This window comes from Chionomys nivalis, chromosome 8 (genome assembly GCF_950005125.1).
Source record: "Chionomys nivalis chromosome 8, mChiNiv1.1, whole genome shotgun sequence".
Lineage (NCBI taxonomy): Eukaryota > Metazoa > Chordata > Mammalia > Rodentia > Cricetidae > Chionomys > Chionomys nivalis.
Window position 1 is genome coordinate 1,028,212 of NC_080093.1, and position 21,861 is coordinate 1,050,072.

The following is a 21,861-nucleotide window of genomic DNA, read 5'->3' on the forward strand; positions in this document are numbered from 1 at the left end:
TTTAAAGATTGAATATATCATCCAAATAAAGATTTAGCATTGAGATTTGTGGAGAAATATATTGTGATGCTGTTGGCCTTAAAGAGCTTTAGTCATAGAGATATCTTGTGTGCGCATGTGGGTTGAGTCCCTGACCTCGAGTGCCCATGAAGTCCTCACACTTGTTTGTTGTGCCATCTTGACATCTGTAGGACAGCTTTATTGATTAGACGTCAATTGTTGTCTTACGGGAACCTGTTATATAGGTGCCTTCAGGTAAAATAGCCACTTGTGGGTAAATTGCCATTCTTCTGTATACCTGCTCTCTGAGATAAGTCTCACTTGAGTAAAAAGTGTGAAGAGTGTACCAGGGCACTGTTGCTGTCAATATTACCCTTCAGCTCCTGTTGGTCTTCTGGTGTGGAAGATCCTGTGTAAATTAGAAGCTACTTTGGGACCTGTCTGAAAAATCTTAAAAATCTTGGATACTTAAATCTTGTTTGATGAGACAATTTATTGACCCAGAGTCAAATTCTTGATACTTGTATCTAAGCCCCCAAAGAAGTGTGATGAGGTGTGTAACCTGTCCTGGAAGTCACCTGATGTTAGAGATAGAGGAACCAGTAACACCACTGGGTGGTTACTGTAATCTAAATATTAGCTAAATAGTTCACATGTATTTTCTTGACCTTCATCATCATTTTGTAGTGAGCACAGCTTTATATTTACTTGACGTTAACGAGAGAACTTCCGCCGTAGAAGTTTAGAGACCCTCCCCAGATTGCTCAACTCTTGGGTGGAAATTCTAGTTCATTTGACTTTCTCAGCAGAGTTTTTGGCAGAATGATATTTTCTTATGTTGAAGGGAGTGTTTATTAATACAAGAATTTTGAATGTCTCTAAATACAAATTTTTCATAGCTAGGCATCTTACATAGATTATGTCTGTAAACTCAGGACTCTGGAGGTTGAGGCATGAGAAGTGCCATAAGCTCCCAGCCAGCCTGGGTGCAGCGTGAGATCCTGTCTCAATGAAATTGAAAAGAAGAAAAAGAAAAAAGTACTGTATGAAAGAAGAAAACAAACTCACTGTGTAGACCAGGCTGGCCTTGAACTCACGGAGATCTGCCAGCCTCTGCTACCCTTTGCTGGGATTAAAGGCGTGCGCCACCATGACCTTCAAGGACCCTGAACTTCTGATCCTTCTGTATTCACCTCCCAAATGCTGGGATTACAAGTGTGTGTCATCACTACTCCAGATTTAGTGCAGTGCTAGGGATTAAACCCAGGGTTTCCTGTATAAGAGGCAATACTACTAAGGGATGTTCCTATTCTGGTTTAATTTTAAAGTGAAACTTAACCTTATGTTTAAGCTCAGCAGTTCATAGGAGTTTTCCTTTCCCTTGGTGACATTCAGTGCTGAGCTGTAGCTCTGTGTACCAGAGGGACATTAACAAGTTGATTCAGTAGAATGGTTCAATAGGTGGAGGTAATTCGGGTCTAAGAATCTTTGGGTTACTCTGGGCACTGTATACAGAAGGCAACACCCAGCCTTTCCAATCTCAAGAGCCTAGGGTAATGGAAGGGAGCACAGCTGCTGTGCGTAACATACCTGTCTGAAAAGAGAATCAGTGGACAGGTTCCTAAGGTAAAAGAGTGGTGCCTGTCTAGGTGATTATTTGGGTAATACTGAATTGAGGTATCTGGCTACCTCAGTCCTTGTGATATAAGAAAATTGAATTTGATATTAATGTTTACTTCATCTGTCTCAGAGGCATTTTGAGGAAATCTCTTGTTCTGCAAAGGGAGTATAGGCTATTGTTTTAGCATTTTGTAAATAAATAGCTTCATTTTCATTATAGATTAAATATGAAGTTCTAAATGGAGAATATAAACTTCTAATTGTACTACATTCTGGGAGCTCTAGATAAAGATACCCTTGAGCCCTGAAGAAATACAGAAGCCAGAAGAAGTATCAAATCCTCTGGAACCCGATGCTGGTACTGGGGTCTGAACTGGGGTCCACTGAACGGCAGCAGTGTTCCTGTCTGCTGAGCCATTGGTCTCTAGCTCCAAGAAATACATTTTTATTTGTTGCACATAAATTTGTATAAACAGGCATGACAGTATGTTACCCCTTTTAGACTGAAATGGTATCATTACTTCAGTGTTACTCTTGTGGAATTCTTATCTGGGGCTACCAGTGTGGGTGGGTTACTTCAGTGTTAATGCAGATGTGGATTATTGTGCTGCAACATTCAGTGCAGTAGAATAGGCTGAGTGAGTGCCTCCTGTGTACAAGGAACTGGGTGGGATTTTGGAATTCTAAAAAGATGGGAAAGGTTTTTTGTTTGTTTGTTTTAAAGGGAAGTGTGTCAGAGACAGTAGGAACATTAATAAGATGGCACTTGTGGCTGGAGATTATTAATTATAACAATGCCATAGATGAGGCTAAGAAAGAATTATCTAGATAAACCGGGTAGCCAGGTAGTTTATCTGCATTCTGGCAAATGATCCTTAGCTTAGCTCTTTGCTTGAACCCAAATAATAGACTTTTGATAAGTGTATGGTGAGTCCTACTTAGTTTGGTAATTTCATGACATTTAGAATTTTGATTTCTTGAAGTATTTTTATAAATTAAAACATTTGCATAGTAGATTCGCACATTGGCAGGTCAGAACTGGTACGTAGATCTCAGTTGGAGTGGCACAGGCTTAGAGTAGACAGAGTTGGCTTCCTGGAAATGAAAAGAGTTGGGAAAGAGTCTGCTGTGTTATCTGCACCAGTCTGAGAACAGTTCTACAGATGGACAAGGCAGGGAAGATCTGGAGATTGTACAAGAGTAGAAAATGGCTTTAGAATCCTGTGGCCTAAGGCTAGAGATAACAAAGGGTAGTTAGTTGAATGAAGGTCTTCAGCTGCTATGGAAAGCAGGTTGACCACCCCGTTCTCAGATGGGATTGTGATACAGGAGTCTTTTTATGTCAGACATCCAGGGAGATGCTCCGTGGCCTCTGCTTCCAGTTTGTTGTTTTTTGGTGGATTATGTTGTAGTTTATAAAGTCTTCATTTCAACATCAGTACAGGAACAAAATCCCTCTGTTGACTGCTGTGATCTGACGGTGGAAGAGATTTTCTTAACACTTTTGCTGTTCTATAAGGAGGAGGAAGTTTGTATGAGGTCCGAGATACACTGTGTTGAAATGAAGGGATAGAGGGTAGTTGTTAGAATAAAATTGTTTTTCAAGAAGCACATTCTAGACCACTTAAATGTTTTATATTCTGAAGTAACAATTCACAACTAGACTTTGTTTATATCATGGTGTCTTGATAAGCCCTACCTAGTTTGGTGATTCCATGACCTTTAAATTTTTGATTTCTTGAAGCAGTTTTAGTAAATTAAAATATTTCCATAGGAAGATAATAAAATAATTGTTATTTCTTGCTTTCTTCTGTGTAGTCAGCATAATAGCCCTGTTTGAAGATGGCGAGAGACTTGGGAGTGAGAGTGTTGAGCTGTGGGAATGGGCTGTTGATGAGAACTCAGACTTTGTGCAAAGCTGAGTGTGGGATGACTTTACAACTTACAGACGCATGTCAGCCAAGTTGAGCAATTTATGACTGTTTCTACCTCTTGCAAACAAGCTAGCATTGAATGGAGCTGTTATAAGGATGCAATGACAGCTTTAGTAGTATAAGCCCCCAGGTCCTACCATGTGGTAAGTGCTCCATAATTTTGAATCATTGCTGTAATTAACTTTACCGTTATTAGGGAATAGCAGTCTTTTGTTCTACACCCGCTACCCATCTGAATTTGCATCTAGTCACTGAATGTTTCAGAAATGTTTTATTGATAAATTGAAATTGATGCAAGTCTTTATAGGGTTATTGAGAGGACTGAATGGATGTTGCATTTGCTATAGTCCTGTGACATAGTCTTAGTTAGCAAATGATTTACTTTCTTTCCTGGCCATAATTTGTTTTGTTTTATTTTCTTTCTAGTCAGGCCTTGAAAAGAGGATAGACCAGGCTGTGGAGGAATGGGATGTTGAGAAGGCTGAAGAGCTCAGCAACCAGCTAGCTACTCGAGAGGTAAGTCAGACTGATTCTGATTTTCTTTCTGCCCTTATTCTTTTCTCCCTTCCTACTGTTTGTTTTGAAATGATAGGTTTTGTGCTGACGTTAATGCTTTAAATTTATTCTGGTCTAAAATATAGGCTGAAAATTATGCATAATTGATATGTTTTGTTTTCCAAGACAGGGTTTCTCTGTAGCATAATTGATATTTAACCCTAGTTTTACCTGGCTTCAGCAGGTTTTTTGTTTTGTTTTGTTTTGTTTTTTGTTTTATTTTGTTTGAGGTTGGTATTGTTTTTTAGGTGTGCTTAGAGGAGCACCTTCATTTTCCTTTTGTGTCTAGCTCAGTTGATCCTCACTGAGGGCAGCTATGCTCTGCACTCACACCCTGCAGCTTTTTCATAGTCTTTAAAAATAATGGGTCACATTATTCTGTGTATAACGTTTATACATGTGTGTTAGTGGCTAATATAAAAGAAATTTCAGAGTTATGGATATTAAGGGTATTAGGTAGAAATAGCATAAATGACAATTATATAGCTTTGGAAAAAAAAACAAAAAATAAGTTGACATTTTAATCTGGGTGTGGTGGTTCTTGCTTGTAATGCAAGCATTTGGGAAGCTGAGGCAAAAAGATTACTCTGATTTCAAGAGATTGATACTCTGTCTCACTTGGGGTATTTGTGGCATTGTTTGTACATTGAATTGATACTCTGTCTCACCTGTGGTACTCCTGCCATCGGCGGTAAGTTGAATTGATACTCTGTCTCATCTGGGTACTCGTACTATCGTCTGTACATTGAATTGATACTCTGCCTCATCTTGGGTACTCGTGCTGTTGTCTGTACATTGAATTGCTGGTAGACAGTGCTCCCACAGTTTGACTGTTGTGAACCATGCTACTGTAAATATGAGCACACTAGCATCCGTTTGAACCCTTGTTTGAACTTCCTTTGTGTATATATCCAGAAATAGAATTGCTACATTATTTAAGAAAAAAATAAATGCATGTCAGGCATTTGGTATGTTTTTAATTTGTGAGGGTACTATGACTTAGCATAGCCATCAAAGCTTTGATACGGTTACCTGGTAGTTGAGCTATGAAATATCCTTGTTTGCTTTTTCCTTAAAAGGTATTCTGCTCTTCCCGTCTTCTAGTACTCCTTATGCTTACAGTTTGACAATTGCTCTATTTTATAAAAGAGTGCTGTATTTTGATTAAATGTAGCGCTTATTAGATACAATAGTATTTCATTACAATTTCGAAGGGGAAAGATAAAGTTCATTTAATAAAATGAACTCGAATGTATGTTAAATTGTGCCCCAAGTTCAGTCGGATTTCCTGTTACCTGTTGGTTATCTGTGGCTTCTTCAGTGGAAATAACATCCCTATATGTCAATCTGTGCTACCAGTTAGTGAATGTCACTTCACGTCTTGACAGGGTGGTCACAGAAACGGGATGGTGGAGGAGAACTGCCTGTGGGCTTGGACAGGACCTCAGGGGTTAGATGTCTGCCCTGACTCTAAGGACGTCAGGGTGGGACTAGGGAAGAGTAGGATTTAGGGATGCTTTCAGGGACTGGAAACCCACAGGGCAGTAGTAGCCAACCAGTGGGTTGAACTCTTGTCAGGTTGTGGGTGTAGAAGCTAGTGGCAGCTTAGTGTGGATCAGGAATGAAACCTTTGAGGGAGCTGGTGCTAACTGACTGTATCTCTGCTGAGGAAGTCACTCACCTGTGCTACTTGTTGGCAGGTGTCTTTTGACTGGCTTGAAAGGTTCCAGGGCTGTTTTGTGTTGGTTTGGTTGCTGGTCTGGCTTTGGTGGAGAGTAGTAGTAGTAAAGCCCAAGATCCAACTTAAGAAAACCAGCAGGACTGTAGTGTGCGGTCGCCTGCTGATTTTTAGAAATGCTGTGTCTGTCCTTATTACAGGATTAAGGACTCAAACTGCTACTCTTGCCTTTTTCATCCATTCTTCTTTTGGAGGACCCAGGCATTGTGTCTGTGACCTCTTCCCTACATAGGCAGCTGCCTCAGTGGACCCCTGCCATCAGTCAGCTGTCTCTGACTGTTTGCCTTGCTGAGGAAGAAAAGATAGGGCAGAGCATAGTTTAGCCCTTCTGCCTGACACCAGGGAAATCTGCAGAGAAGCTCTGAGTTCTTTTTAGCAGGGTTAATTATTTCACTTGCTATTAAGGAAGTTGTGCAATTTGAGGCCAGGAAGATGACTTGGTAGTCATGGTGCTTACTGCACAAGTGTAGCAGCCAGAGCTTGGTCACAGGAATCCATGTAAAGATGGGAGGAGAGAACTAACTGTACAAATTTGTCTTCTGATCTTCACATACAGTGAATGCCCTCATACCCACACCATACACACATATAAAGAAGTTAATAAAAATAAATAAATAGTGTCTACAAGTTGGCTCAGTTGGGAATCTGAGTTGTTCGATCCCTGGCACCAACGTGGTAGAAGGGGAGAAATGATGTGGGTATACACATCCACTCACAAAGAAAATTAAATTTTTTAAAAAGAAAGTTGCAAAATTTGTAAAATGTTTTTCTTTAATCCGTACACTTTATTTAAATAATGCATTTATACCATTAATTTCCATACTAGCAAAGGCATTTCCTGCTCTAACCCTGCATTCTATTGCAGTGTTCCTTTGATCTAGAATAGTTGCTCTGTCCCTATTTTCCAAGACCTTGTTTTTGAGGAGAAGCCAGTTAGTACACACCCCTCAATTGTGTTTTGTCCAGTATTTCCTCATGGTGAGTCACAGCAGTGACATGGGACCTCTCGGGCTCCCCAGAGGCACATGTTCTGTCTTTGTGCCACTTTGGATGGTTTTACTTTGATGAGGGTGATACCACTGAGTTTCTACACTGTTTCTCCCTCTGTGATGAGTAAATACTTTATGGAGAGATAGTTTATGGCTGCACATGGTCTCTTGCTATAGTTTTGTCTAATTCGGCATCTATTGCTGGTTCTTTTCTTGTATAGGGAAGTTATTGTGATTGCCAAAGGACTTTAGGTCTTTAAAACAACGTTTACTTTTAGAAAGATTTTCTTGTATTTTATTATTATTATTATTTGTAAGTAGAGACTGCTCGTTTGTTTTCCGGCTGCCCAGACCTGAATAATCACACAGAAATTATATTAATATCAACATTGTTTGGCCAATGGCTCAAGCGTATTTCTAGTTAGCTCTTAAATCTTAAATTAACTCAATTCTATTAATCTGTGTATCACCACAAGGCTGTGGCTTACTGGGTAAAGTTCTGGGCGTCTTTCTCCTTCAGCAGCTACATGGCGTCTCCTTGACGCCTAATCTCTCTGTTTCTCTGTTCAGATTTCCTGTCTGCTTTACTCTACTAAGTCATTGGCTGAAACAGCTTTATTCATTAGCCAATAAAAGCAACACGTATACAGAAGAATATCCCACATCATTTTTTTTTTCTTTTTTTTCAAGACAGGTTTCTCTGTACAGTCTTGGCTGTCCTGGAACTAGCTCTTGTAGACCAGGCTGGCCTCGAACTCAAGAGATCCGCCTGCCTCTGCCTCCCAGGTGCTGAGATTAAAGGCGTGCGCCACCACTTCCTGGCTTAAGATTTGTTTTTTGTTTTTTTTTTAAATTGCATATGTGTGTGTTCATTTGTTCATCAATACACATTTGAGTGTAGTTGCCCAAGGAAGGCAGGAGAGGTGTCCAGATCTCCTGGAGCTGGAGTTGTTAAATTGCCTGATGTGGGTGCTGGGAACTGAGTTGTAGTCCTCTGCATAAGCAGTCAGTGCTTTTAACTTTGAACCATCCCCTCCAGTTCCACTTGACTGTATTTTCTTACATGGCAAACCAAGACTAAACTTTAGTTTCAGTGTGAGGAATTTGATTATAGATTGTTTTCTGAATCCATTTCAAATCTCACAAACCTGGACAATTTTCCGGATGGTGTGCTGGGTGTGGAAGGAGCTCCACGTGTGTTCTGTGTGTGCTGGGTGTGGAAGGAGCTCCACGTGTGTTCTGTGTGTGCTGGGTGTGGAAGAAGCTCCACGTGTGTTCTGTGCCGGCCTCGCCCTGGCGAGCTGCCTTGCTCTGTACATGTTTGCTGCCTGAAAACCCATTCAGGGCTGCACCTCTAGTGATTTTTTTTTTTTGTTTTTGTTTTTTTTTTTTAAGAAATAGGGATTTCTTTGAGGACACTGGTATTGGAGTTTGGTTTCTTCTTACCTTGCTGTTTTAGAAGTTGGGATTTTATAATGCTGATTAGGAGTTTTATTTCGAGATCTGTCCTTCCTGTCATACTCTATGACAAATGAGATTGCTTTAGAAATACTGTTTTTAGCATATGTGATAATAACATTTTTCTCAATTGTCCTTTTTTTTTTTTACTGTGATACATATGTAAAGCTATGTTTTGGTAAATTCAAATGATTTATTTTGAGTTTAATGAATTCTAATTAAAAGAAAAACCAGTAATTTATATCCTGTATAACTGAAAGGACGGCTGGGTCATTTCTGCTGTTCTGACATGGACTCAGGAAGACTCCAGTGCTGTGCCCACGCTTTGAGCGCCTGCGAGGAATGTCCAGTCAAGAAGAGCTTTGACAGGGACTGGTGCAAGCTAGACACGGTGACGATGAGATGGGATTGTAGAGAGCCATGAGTTTGGGGCAGAAACATTTTATGAATAGAGTGTATATATGCATGGTAGGTGTCCTTTTGAAATTCAGGTAGATTGGTTTTTAATAACAGCAGCGTTTGCTTTTCTCAAGAAGCAGTGACTGGGACCTGCTGATAAAGCCTTTGCTCAGAGGCACAGACCCCAGAGTTCTTAAAGCCCTTTCCAGCCATAGGTGAAGCTCATTTTGATGTTTAACATTTAAAAGCCTGTGAAGCGAGTAGGGCAGCATCAATTTTGAGAAAAATGAAGTTAAAAGTAGAACCACGTCTGTGAATAGACCTTGAGAACAGCCCTCAAAGAGAGGGTGTCAAAATTAGGCTCTTGGTGTGCTCTCATTGTGACGCAGCAACCACATAATTTCCCAGAAACGTGTCCTTCAAATTTGTGATGACTGAGTTTGTGTGGAATCTGGTTTGGGGAGAGTGGGCAACTTAAAGTCTGTGTCTAAGCTTAGACTGTGCTATCATTTTAGGGTTTGCTGTGCAAAGCTAGACTCTTGAGTGCCCCTCCTGCTTATCTGCCCGGTCAGTGCTATAACAGTTTCTAAGGACTTAGACGGGTGTACCGATGAAAGTGTTCCATCTTTCTCTAAATTCTTGTTTGGAGGTGTCTGGCGTTGACCTCTGACTTGGCAGAGCATTCTGCTCATCTTCCACCCTTCCTCCTTAGCTGCTGTCCTTACTGACTCATTATCTTCAGTCTAAAGAGACCTGTGGAAACAAATACTTTGAAATTCACTGCTAAAGTCTGAATTTAATTTAGTGGGCAGCAGTTGGAGTGACTATTACATTTTGGAAAAAGGACTTTTCTCTAAACATTTTTCTGTTAGCTTGTGCAGTTAAAAACGAGCTTCACTTGGTCACAAACAGTATCTTCCCACCCTCAAATGAATTACCTACGCTCCTTTAACTGCATATGTTCCTCATACGTACTTCAGTTCCACCTGTTCAGTGTCCTGTTCTCATGAATACTCTTTTTGGGAAGAAATATCCTGAAACCAAGCTTTTGAGTTAAAATTGCTCAGATACAATGCTGAGCAGCATATTCCAGTTAACCATTATAAAAACCTATTGCTGGGACATCTAGTGCTGCTGAAGACAGGCAGATTCTTTCTGTAGTTATAAATATTGTGATTTCTGGTATCTGAAGAGTGAGTAAAAAGAGCACAGTACAGATTTTTTACATATATATATATATATACACACACACACACACACATATAAAGAGTAAATGTCATGTCTATTTTATGTTTATGGAAAGGAGATGTTGCAGTTAGCAGGAGTGTGTTTGACAAATGCTGCCAACCATGAGTTTTCTCTAAAAACAGATGGTAGGTTTTACTTACAGTCATTTTGTGTGGATATCTGCAGACTTCGGCAAAATATATTTTGTCTTTTAATACTATTCTGCCTTCCAGTCCTGGTGTTTTCTTGATCGACTTCTCTTCTTAGTAGTAAGAACAGCTTAGTGCCGTTTTCTTTGTGGTGTTTTACTGGTGGATTGACAGTAGGAAAGAGGATGGGGCACTGGGGAGGAAAAGCCCTCTCAGGTAGTGGGCTGTTGCTAGGCAGCTCCACCAGCCCCTGAGGAGATGGACACTCTCTCCTGGAGGCCGGATGTGCCTGCTGAGGATCGTCCAGGACTGACTGACTTCTTTATCTTTGGTCCTCTCAGTGCTTTTTAATTCGGACATTTCTCCCTGTTTTCCTCTTGTCTGCACATACTTGTGGGGTTTTAACATGGTAGTTTTAATTTTTTTTAAAGACTTATTCTCCTTAACTCTAACAAGTTGCTTGTTACATGTAGAGGAACACAGTGCATGGAATAAGCTTCTCTGACCACATGAGAGGAGGCCTGATGAATTCCTTTACATCTAGTTTAAAGACTTTTCTTCCCATAAAGACCCTGCAGCTTCGAAGTCGAAGCGAGTTGGCCTCAGAAAAGTAAAATTGGTGTTTAGCGAAGGGCATCCCTTTGTGGTTTCCAGGTGTGCTCATTCGAATCTCATTGCATTGTGAAGGTTTCTTTTAACCTCTGGGGTCTGGCTGGGTACTCACCTTGAATGGCATTCCTTATGCGCTGTCTTAATTATGTTTATCTGTGCTTTTAACTAACCTTAAAAAAAGATTTCAGATGTTACAAGTCTAATTAAAGAGACAGACAAAGCACAGTTTATACTGTAGATTTTTTTCTGCAGTTCAATTAATCAGCATGTTTTCTCTTTTAATTAAAACCATTTTAGTAAATTAAAGCCCACAGCAAAACACATATATAATTTGTTTGTAATTAGCTCTTAATTGGTGGTAGTTGAAGCTTAGCACCCTTGGTTTCTTTCTTCATGATTGCCATTTTATTAGCAGCCAGTCATTAATTAATCTTTTTCTAATTAGCTTATAAAACTGTTGATGGCACATTATTGTAAATGTGATTTTAAGTTCAAAGCTTGTTAATAGGCTTTCTTACTTAGAAGAACAGAGATAAAGAAATTGCTGAAAACAGTACTACAGTTCTTTCAAAAAACTGTCTTTCTTATGGAGCCGTGTAAAGCATCTAACAGCTTATGGTTAATTTTTTAATGCTTTTTCTCCTTTATGAATGTAATAAATTGTTTGAATATAAATGTCAATATCCAGGAGTAATTTCAGCAATGTAACGTCTTTTTCTTCTGCTTTGGAATATTGTAATCTAGGTATAATTTGAAGTTATTAAAAATGGGCATTATGTAAACTATTTCGCTATTAAATCAGAGTGTATGGATCATATTATATGTGTATATGTGCATCTATCTTCCTAGTGTGTTTTAAATCAGTGTTGCTGGTTATGCATTGAAGTAAGCTGGCAGGAGTTATAGGTATGTATACGTATGTATCTGGTTGTACATCTAGACACTAATGTGATACACAAACATAGATAAACATGTCAGCTTGTGTATGCACACACTTCAAGTTAACATTGAAACAAGATGCCAATGATACAAAGAAAAGATCTTGATTGAAAATTCAGTTAACGATGAGCTGTGTCATAGCTTAGGCTGTTGTCAGAACACTGGCATCCCAGGTGTAACCGTGGAGAGAGAGACCAGTGTAACATTTACTGTGGCGGATACCACCTTAAGCGGGGTTTGCCTGAAACCCATTAGCCTTGTTACATCCTTTCTTGAAATACAGTGGCATCCTTAGTTGTTTTTAAAAGTCAATTATTGCAAAGTTTTGAAACTTAAATTTTAAAACACAACAGAACTGACCATTGGAAATGCTTGTTCTTTGCTCTTGAACTTTGTGTGTTACTTCAACTTTGTTTCTGTGCTTGTTTCTCAGAAGGCATTTTACGATGGCATGTGAGAGACACTAGAAAGGGATAGCTGACAAGGAAAAAATTAAAAATTGGATAAAAAGTAAATGAATAATGTCATATTACTAAAAAGATGAGAGGCTAATTTGTGCCGACTTTTTGCTAATTTTGTTCAAGCTTCAAAATGAGGAGCTGTCACCCGTTCTGTGTAGCGCTGATGACAGTGCCAATGATCCATGAAATAAGCTGCCGCTGGCTTTGTTCTGATAAGAATGAACAAATCTGCACAATGTTCGGCTCCCAGAATCTCATTTTCATACTTGCATGCAGGCTAAAAGAAATAAGCTGTTTGCAGGCTTGATTAATCAGACATTGGAGGGTTTTTTGTCTCTTTGATCTCTTTCGTCTCCTAGGTAACTTGCTTGACATTAATGTTGAGCTTGAGTAAAGACAATCAGGAATTGTCGGCCAAACTGATATAAAAATTAAAGACCTTAACACTTTAAGTACTCCAGTAATGGTTCCGCTTTACTTCAGAAAACATCTGTTTTCATTTAATTAAAGAACAAAAGAGAACGGCATAAATATTTTTCATAGAGACCTATTATTCTATAAAAAGTTAAAGTATGATAATTGGTATTTTTAAATAAGTGCCTTGAAAGTGTTCAAAAGGGAGGAAAACTTCATAACTCTGTTACAAGCTAGTAATTTTGAGATGACTAAAATATTTTATAAAATGGATAAGCAGTTCGTAGCTGTGCTAGATTAAGCTGTTGGAATCAGATGCTTCAAAAGATTATCAGGAAACTTTATGAGAACATTTGTAAGAGGAACTAACTTTATTTTGAAGTTTTTTTTTTTTTTGAAACCTGCAGTGTGTTTATAAGGATGTGCCATCATATCTGCTTTACGACCCAATATGGTTTACACACACTGAACCTGTAAAATTGAAAGGAATTAAAAAAATGTCGCGGTGCATTTGCTTGAGGTTGTGCAGGCGCTTTTACAAATCTTCCAAGTGGCTGTAAAGATGAATGCCTCAAGGGTCCAGCCAGGGCCCTGCTTTTCCAACCAGCTAAAGCCCTTATCTTAAATCCAAGCAAAGTACCATTAATCTTTTTGAAAGACCTTTTATGGCTTTTAATATATCCCAAATTAGAACATTTTACACCCTTGGTTCCTGAAATATGGTGATAAAAAGCCTTTAGAGCTTAATTTTCCTTACCGCATGCTCCGACCAATTTGCAGTTCTTTGTGATAATGTTTAGACACCTTAATTAAAATGCAGCAAAATATTGGATGTTCTATATGGAAAATGCTGATACTTTGGCTACACATACAAGAAATCCTGTATGTATTTTTATTCATTAAAAATGTCTTCTTACAGTTATCTGATGACCCTGAACTTTTTTTTTTTAATTCACTTTTTTTATTTAATATAAAAGCCATTGACCAAGCTTTTGGGATGTTTACATTGGGCAGCAAGATGCATTTTCTTGTATAGAGGTGAAAGGGTGATTCCTGTCTGCCTGTCTTGTTTGTCATAGAAATACAGCACAGTATCTTTTTATATTCTGAAACTCAGGTTTTACATCTTGACTGAAAAATACATTTTTTTCTCAACTACCTCTTCATGGAAGGCCTTACTATCTTTTTGTATTTCCAGATATTCTTGTTCCATTTCTTTCTCCACAGAAATAAGTGAAACATATTCACTTAAGCATTCAAAAGTCAAAAACTACTGTGGATTTTCATCATTACAAATAGTAATTTTTTTCTGTAAAAAACCACAATACATAGAACAACCTTGTTTTAATGTTTATTAATTGAAGAACATTATATTTAACCGGGGTATGGTCTAAAGCAGGTAGATACTACGTCCTTATAGGAACATTGTCTGAAAGTGCTTCTATAAACCTGGTAGTTTATTTAGTTCACAAAGTGATGGAGCCCACTCTGCAATTTAAGAATTCTTAAAAGTTTATACTGTGTTTTGATAGTGGCCTCTGTAACTTTGTAATGAAGCTGGTGGTTCTAGGTTTGGTTTTATTTTTAGCTTTGCAGCAATTCTGGAAGCATTTCTATTTGGCTGTGGTAGGGTAGAGAGTCTGTCCATGGTGCTCCTTGGTTTGTCTGTCTTATATCTGGGGAACTCAGAGGAGAAACTTTAGTAAGTTAAAAATATAGAACTGTAATTTGACGTTACAACAGTTTGGGAAAACAACTTTCACTCGTGGTAATGGTGGATAGCAAATATGGTTCACATTATATTGTTTCTTACCCAAGGGAGAGGGATGAGTTTAAATATAATAAAAAGTAGCTGAGAGGTAAATTGGACTTTGACCTGGGGGAGTTGGTAAACTGTATCATGAATCATTCTTTTATTTAGTTTGCATTAAATGGAGTGGAATCAGCAGAGAAATACAGCTATTCAAGGAATGAAGCAGGAAAGAGATTAAGTCAAGAAAGATGCCAAGATTCACTTGGATGACTTATTCCATGTGAATCTTGGCATCTTTCTGTAAATCTTAAACTGAGGTTACAGGCTGCTCTTTGTGACAGAAGACAGCTTCTTAGGTCCACTTAATGCTCCCCACGTGTCCAGTTTTGCCCCCACACTGTCCACTCCCCTTGCATTTCGCTGCACCTTTGTGATTAACTGATGAGAAACGCCTGTGCTACTTTATGACCCCTAAGATACCCTCCAGGTCTGCCACATAAGGAGATGCGAGATGTATGTTCTCAGAGTTAAACTGAAACAAAAAGTCATTGATATTTAGGGATTTGTTTGACACTCCACTAACCTGAGCAGCAGGTTCTAACTTAATTTCTTTTCATGTATGACAGTAAACAGATTTTCAGTGGATGGGAATTCCATCTTAGTGGGAAGCGATGCCACCACACTTTCTCTGAGCTTCTTGCTGAGGTGTACTGATGCTCAGCCTCATGATTAGTCTCTTTAAATTGCAGTCTCCCCCCCCCCCCGTGTGTGTGTGTGTGTACGTACATACATATATACTATGGATGGTTTGGGTGTAAAGAGAGAATCATCTCTTTTTTGAGACAGGGTGTCTTGTGTCATGGTCCTCTGCCCTGCCCTGCCCTGCCCTGCCCTGCCCTGCCCTGCCCTACCCTGCCCTGCCCTGCCCAGCTTCTGGGGATTCTCCTGCCTCTGCCTCCCATATTCCTCATACAAATTAGAATTACAGATGCGTTTGCTATCATGCCTGGATTTATGATAGGGGGGTGTCCAGGTATTCGAATTCATGTCCTCACACTTGTATGACAAGTATTTTACCTATGGAACCGTCTCCCTGCCTAGTTCTTTGCCTTTTGGGAGGGGCCCACTGTGAGAGTCCTATGTGGTTTAGTGCTGTGTCTCCAGTGGCTGGCAGGAGCAAGCGCCTGTGCCTTCATAGAGGTTAGGAGTAATGTTCTTGTACAGTTGTACAGCTAGCATTGGTTTGGGTTTTGAGAAGATATTGAGGTTTCTTTGCCTTCTCAAATTTATGTGGGATTCCCCTTTGTATGCTGTGAATACCACTGGTTAATAAAGAAACTGTTTTGAGCCTATAGCAGAGCAGGGCAGAACAGAGCTAGGCCGGGAAAACTAAACTGAATGCTGGGAGAAGGAAGCCATGGAGCTGACACCAGAGACATATGCCAAAACCTTGCCGATAGGTCACAGCCACGTAGTGATACACAGATTAATAGAGATGGGTTACTTTAGGATATGAGTCAGCCAGAAATATGTTTAAGCTATTGGCCAAACAGTATTGCAAATAATATGGTTTCTGTGTAATTATTTCGGGAGTCTGGGCGGCCAGGGAATGAACAAGCAGCCTCCTACAACATCAAGTGGATATTCGGATTCTACTTGGTCCTTTCCGTGGCTGTAATGCTGGTAACCATGTCAACACCTTAGTGTGACTGTTACCTTTCTTCCATTGAGAGAGAAAAGAGAATGTGTGTTTCCTTCCTGAACTGAAAAGCCAGGTCTGTTTGTCTCAAGTTTGTAAATTCCAGAGATCTTGATTACCCCTTGTCTGTTTTGCCCAAGATCATCTGAGATGTGTCAAGCTTTACAGACTTCATCTGCCTAAGTTTACTTCTTGCGCATGAACTCTTCACATCCAACCATGCCTTACTAGACTGCCAGCCAGGCAATTCTCTAAAACTCAGATTTTGATAGGCTAATTTGAATGGCTTTTTGTGTTTCCTCTCCACAAGTCTGCCTGTCTTCTAATATGTGCTTAGTTGAATGAAGGAATAGGAATGCCAAGAAACATCAGAAAGATTGAAAGCCTTCATAGATCTAAAGCTTCCTTTGTTTTTGAGGCAGAGTCTAGCTATGCAGCCCTGCCTGAGCAACCTGGTGTTGATTACTGCAGCACAGCTTTGCTTCCCTGGGCAGCGTCCCTTTGCCTGGGATTCCAGGTGTATCCCACTATCCCACCTGCCCTCACCTTGATTCTTCATGGATCTCAGTCGTGCATATGGATGCATAGTTTACATACATATGGATGTATGTGTACCCCCTGAAAGTTGCATACTGGCATTGCTGCTCTGGAGATGCTTCCTGGGAAATATTTTGCAGTGTAGCAAGTGCTAGAGAAATACAGAGGCAAGAACTTAACAGGCTGAGGTAGAGAAGACATCTGGATTGGGGTTCACGTTAAATGAATCTTTTAGGGCCAGCAGTTAGCAGTTAGGGAAGCACGAACAGGGCTGCTGCCCAGGACACAGCTGGGTCCTGGAGTTCAGCTTCTTTACTTTCTGACTTCCCTTATATTCTTTTCTCCCTCAGAGACTTAAAAGCTGTTGCCCATCATGCAGAGTGCATTTATGAAGTAGTAATTAGCTTCCCCATGTTTCATTAATCCCATCTGTGGCTGCCAATCAGAGCTTCTGATCAGCATGAGATAACTGGTGTGACCATACTGAGTTGCTATAATTCTAGCCCAGAGCAAAGAAAGTTGATGTCTCTGTCAGTCTGTTTGCAGCCTTATCAGGGAAAATTCCTGTTCAGCCTACAGAATTGCTGGAATAGCTTGAAGGGCCTCATTACTACCTTTGTGGACCCTCAAAGGGTCTGAGTTTGGGAAGGATTTCATCCAGGGGATGGATGGTGCAACTGGGGTAGAGGACGTGAGTAGTGAAGGGCAGTAGAAGCCATATCTATGTATTGGTTATGCTTTGTCCAAGGGGCCCAAGTGTAGCTTTTCTTATTTTTAGTCACAGCTCTTGAACTATGTGTGCCCAAGTTTTTGTACTATTGTAATTCCTACATTAGTTAGGATATTTCTTTTTACATTTTCCCCTTTTTTTTGTTCCATAATTCTTAGCTTGGTGTAAAAATTGCCAAAGCAATTGCCTGCCACAAGTTTGTTAAAGCCAAAAAGGAGGCTGAAAACTCACAGGCTGCTCGAAAGAAGAAGAAACTGGCATGGGGGTAAGTTCACTTTGTCCTGGGTGCATCAGATGGCTCAGCTGTTAGGAAGACTAGGGTTCAATTCCAAGCACACACATGGTGACTCAACAACTGTGCAATTCAAGGGATTTGATGCCCTCTTCTGGTTTCTGGGGACCAGGCATGCATATGATACACAGACATACATGTAGGCAGAACACTCAGACATGCAACATAATAATAATGTTTAAAAATTGAAGAAAAAAAAGTCACGATTCTATTTACTTGGTAGGAATTGCCGAAAGTCTGCTTATCCATTGAACCCAGTTTGTGTCAGTAGAATGAGAGTGGGGTTATAACGGGGAGGTGTCTCCTCAACCTGTGGGGTTATAGTTGTGAAATTGCAGTGCTTTGGTCACTTACCAAACAAGTTATTTTATTTTAGAAATAAATTGAGATTTTTATGCTCCTCGTTTTAGGTTTGAAGCAAAGAAGAGATGGGAAACTAAAAGCAACATGGGATACATGTAGCCTCGCAGAGCGCTTCAGGATGTTCATTGAGAGACTGACTGGCCTGCTTCATTTACCAAAAAGATTTTCCTGTGTAGGTTTAAAATGTCAGAAAATTGATAAGGATAGAAAAAAGTAAGCCTAAAACTTGGGAGTTGATTATAAATTCTTTTCATTCTTTTTTCTAGAAAGTTTGTAAAGGAAATGAGCATTTTTATATTTGTGTAAGAAATCTTAAGCATATGTACAAGATGGGAAGAGTTTTATTTATTTGTATAAACCTACAGTTTAAAATCAATTTTGTGTTTCTTCTGTTAGGTCTAGCATAGCCTATGAGGTCCTTGTACTTATCTATTCTTAACATGACTGTACTTTTTCTAGAATTGTGTTTTTCAGATTGACTTTTGTTTATAATAGATTAGTCATAAATATAAAAATTCTCAATTGTTACTGACTTTACCAGTGACTTTAATTACTTCAATGTTATAAGAATAATTATTGATTCTTTATGGAGGCAGTAGAATTCATATTTTGTAGTCACATAGTAAAAGCAATTTATTAATTTTTGTGTAATGTCAGTGGGCATAATTACAGTAAAATGGTAAAAGCAACACATAGACAAAAGGACCTCCTACTCCAGTAAAAAGTGGACATAACATCTCTGGGGAATGATTTCAGCTTTGCCTAGAAAATATCTTTCTAACTATTTCTCAACCATGTCATTCTTTAAATTGTGATTGTTGTTTGAAAAGGAAATGGTCCGATTGTGCTAGACAGGTTGTATCCTGGGTTGTAACCCAGAATATCACAACTCTGGATGTCTAACAGCTCATTTGTTGTTACCTCTTCCTCTGCCACTTGAAAGATGAAATGAGTTAATGAGGCTAAAGAGAGAACTAATACCTGGGAGTCATTGTCCTTAGGCATATGTTTTACAGTCCTAATGGAAATTAGTCATTTGATAACTGGCAAGACTAAATTTGGACACTGTGAAAAATTAGTCATGATTTTAGTTATATTAATTTTAGATTTAAAGCAGTAACCATTTCATTAACTTATGGCGATATGTAAGTTTTCTTTATATAAAGAATTAGTGAATAATTTGTTGCTCATTAAGAGGCCAGATGTTGCCAGGTGGTGGTGGCACACACTTTTAATCCTAGTACTCAGGAGGCAGAGCAGGTGGATCTCTGTGAGTTTGAGGCCAGCCTGGTCTACAGAGTGAGTTCCAGGACTGCCAAGGGTACACAAAGAAACCCTGTCTAAATAATAATAATAATAGTAATAATAATAGTAATAATAATAATAATAAATGTCAAATCTTGTTTCCATTTAGTTGAGAACTGAGATCTAGGAGATTGGATATCCACCTACTTGTCTTCATACCTTTGAAAGGTGTCCATTTATAAATGTTCCTGAGTACTGTGTACTCCGAGTGAGTGAATGTATGCTTCACAGTGCAGGAATGTTTCCTCTGAAGTTCCTTGTGTGGCTGGTTTCATATGTTAGGTCCTCAGAACATGCATTCTCCTTGGGCGTCCACCTTATTTTCTTTGTCGTTACGTTCACTAAGGCTAGTACTTTTGCCAGCACGTTTTCCTTCTCCCTTGGTGGAGTTTTTTTGTCAGAATCAGATCGTGGAGCCTCCAACTCCTCCGTCTAATCAGCGAGGCCCTGCTCACCCACACCAGTGCCAGCAGTTTGCCTCTGCTTTTCAAGATTTATTTATTCCCCTTTTATATGTATGGAGTGTTCTGCCTGCATGTATGTCTCTGTACCGTGTGCTTGTCTGATACCTGTGGAGGCCAAAAAAGAGGTATCATATCCCCTGGGATATGTAGATAGTCGTGAGATACCATGTGGATTCTCGGATCCTTTGGAAGAGCAGCCAGTGCTCTTACAGCTGGAACTTACCTGAGGGAAGGTGGTCAGAGAAGAGCACTCAGTTCCCTACTTGTGTGGACGTGGACTGTGGATGCACTGCTGTGGGTAGAGGCTAGGAAGGAGGGGTTGGGTGAGAAAGCAGCACAGTGCTTTTGCTGCATCTGCTCGTCTCTTATTTGGAATTAGTTTTATTTGGGATGAGCTTTAATTTAACTTATTCCTTAGAACAATAAAATGGTAGCATTATTCCTAGAGTATTGGTGTTGCCCAAGGCATGTATGTAGTTAGGGCTACACTGAAATAAGGGTTCTTTGTGGATCAGTAATAACTATGGTTCCTGAAGCTTCAACTTGTTCATTTACTACCTCCAGAATGCTTGAATTAGATTAGTAATGTGATTGTCAGTTCCTGCTGAGTGAGATTAATATGTTTAGACCATTGGTATGGCATTAATGTAACATGATTTATTGTCTAAGTACTTCAGGTCAGAACAACTTACTGAGGAACAGTAATTTTCAGCTTTTACTGCACTGGTTTTGAGAAGTGAAGTTGGTAGTGCATTCTTGTTTAGGAGCCCTCGGGATGTTTCTGATTTCAGCAGAACATTCTATTTCTTTCACCAAAAGGAGAGTTTGAATATGTAATCTCAAGCTGGCTATAATTAGTTCTGATGACAGTTAAATACCTCAGCCAAGACTGTAAATCAGCAGTTAAACTCTGATTTTTGCAACTGATCATAAATCTCAAGCACTGTATTTTGGGGCAGGCATATAAAGGAGGGGCAAACCTCAGACAGAGATAGAATGTCATTGGAACATTTGGTGACAGCTGTAAACCTCACACTTCAAATCTCATATGGCTTACACCTTTTGTCTAAACTATCTTTGAAGTCCTTTAGTAACTTAGGTTATTAACAGTCAGTGAGAAAGTTGAATCTTCCGTGTGTGTGTGTGTGTGTGTGTGTGTGTGTGTGTGGTGTGCGTGGGTGGGTGGGTGGGTGTGTGGGGGGTGTGCTAGTGCAACACTCCCCCTTGTTTGAGTTGGGACCTCATCCAGCCTGGAGTGAGACAGGAGCCCATCAAGGTTTGTCCTTGTCTCTGCAGCCCTGGCTCTGGGGTTACAGACCTGTCTGCGGCCATCCTTGTTTTTTACATGAGTTTTGGGGATCCAATCTCAGGTCCTCCTGCAGTTCAACAAGTTCTTTTATCCACCAAGTCATCTCCCCATGATTTTATTAGGGAAAGATTAATGCTATGTATTTGGAAATATATATCTTAATAACTAAATACATTATACAAGGCTGAGTTTTCAATCAGATGGTAATTTTTTGTTGTTGTTTTTAATCAATAATAAAGTTTGGGAAAATAAATTGATGTTATGTTCAGTCCCATTTTGAAATGTGGTCATCAAATTCAGATGCAATGCAAGTTTTTTTTGTGTGTTGGCAAAATTTGCTTTTATTTTTAGTCTTTGGCAAAAACACTTTGCATATCGATTTAATATTTTTTAAAGCTGTTTATTCATTGGCTTAAATTTACACTCTACTAGAGTCTTAGTTCTAACTTTCATAAAATAAATAGCAGTGTTTAGACAGAATGTACATATGAACATCTTTTTCCAAAAGCAAATGTAGATTTGTGGCATCAGTGCCTTCTAACCTGGTCATAGACCTGGAAGGACACTGTACAGCTGGGAGCTTTCTGAACTCAGGGCAGCATATTTTATGGCTTTTCCCTCACTCACTGTGTATATGTGTGTGGTGTGCATTTGTGTGTATGTGTGTGTGCACACGTGTATTCAGCTCAGCTAGTCAGCTTGACCTTTGTCTACTTTATGAGTTCTAGGATTACAGAGGCTATCGTGGCTGTCTAACTTTTACATGCATTCTCGGGATTTGAACTCCAGGCCTCTAACTTGCAGCACTGAGCCATCTCCTCAGGTCACTTGATGCACGTTTACTATGAATTAATCAGAACACGTCTTTATTTTCAAACTTCAAATTAACCTTTATGCTAACAAGCTCAGTGTGC

At 39.5% G+C, this 21,861-nt stretch overlaps 1 protein-coding gene across 3 annotated transcripts in view; it reads left to right on the forward strand.

Moving 5' to 3' along the window:
* The window catches only part of Fam204a (family with sequence similarity 204 member A), a 30,692-nt gene extending 9,902 nt beyond the window's left edge, over window positions 1-20,790 (forward strand). For all 3 annotated transcript variants that reach the window (XM_057779941.1, XM_057779942.1, XM_057779940.1), the window contains exons 6-8: window positions 3,981-4,070; window positions 17,373-17,479; window positions 17,917-20,790. In XM_057779941.1, coding sequence (XP_057635924.1) covers window positions 3,981-4,070; window positions 17,373-17,479; window positions 17,917-17,968 — 249 coding nt within the window. In that variant the 3' untranslated portion in view covers window positions 17,969-20,790. The remainder of the gene's footprint in view (window positions 1-3,980; window positions 4,071-17,372; window positions 17,480-17,916) is intronic.
* The last annotated feature ends 1,071 nt before the right edge of the window (window positions 20,791-21,861 follow it).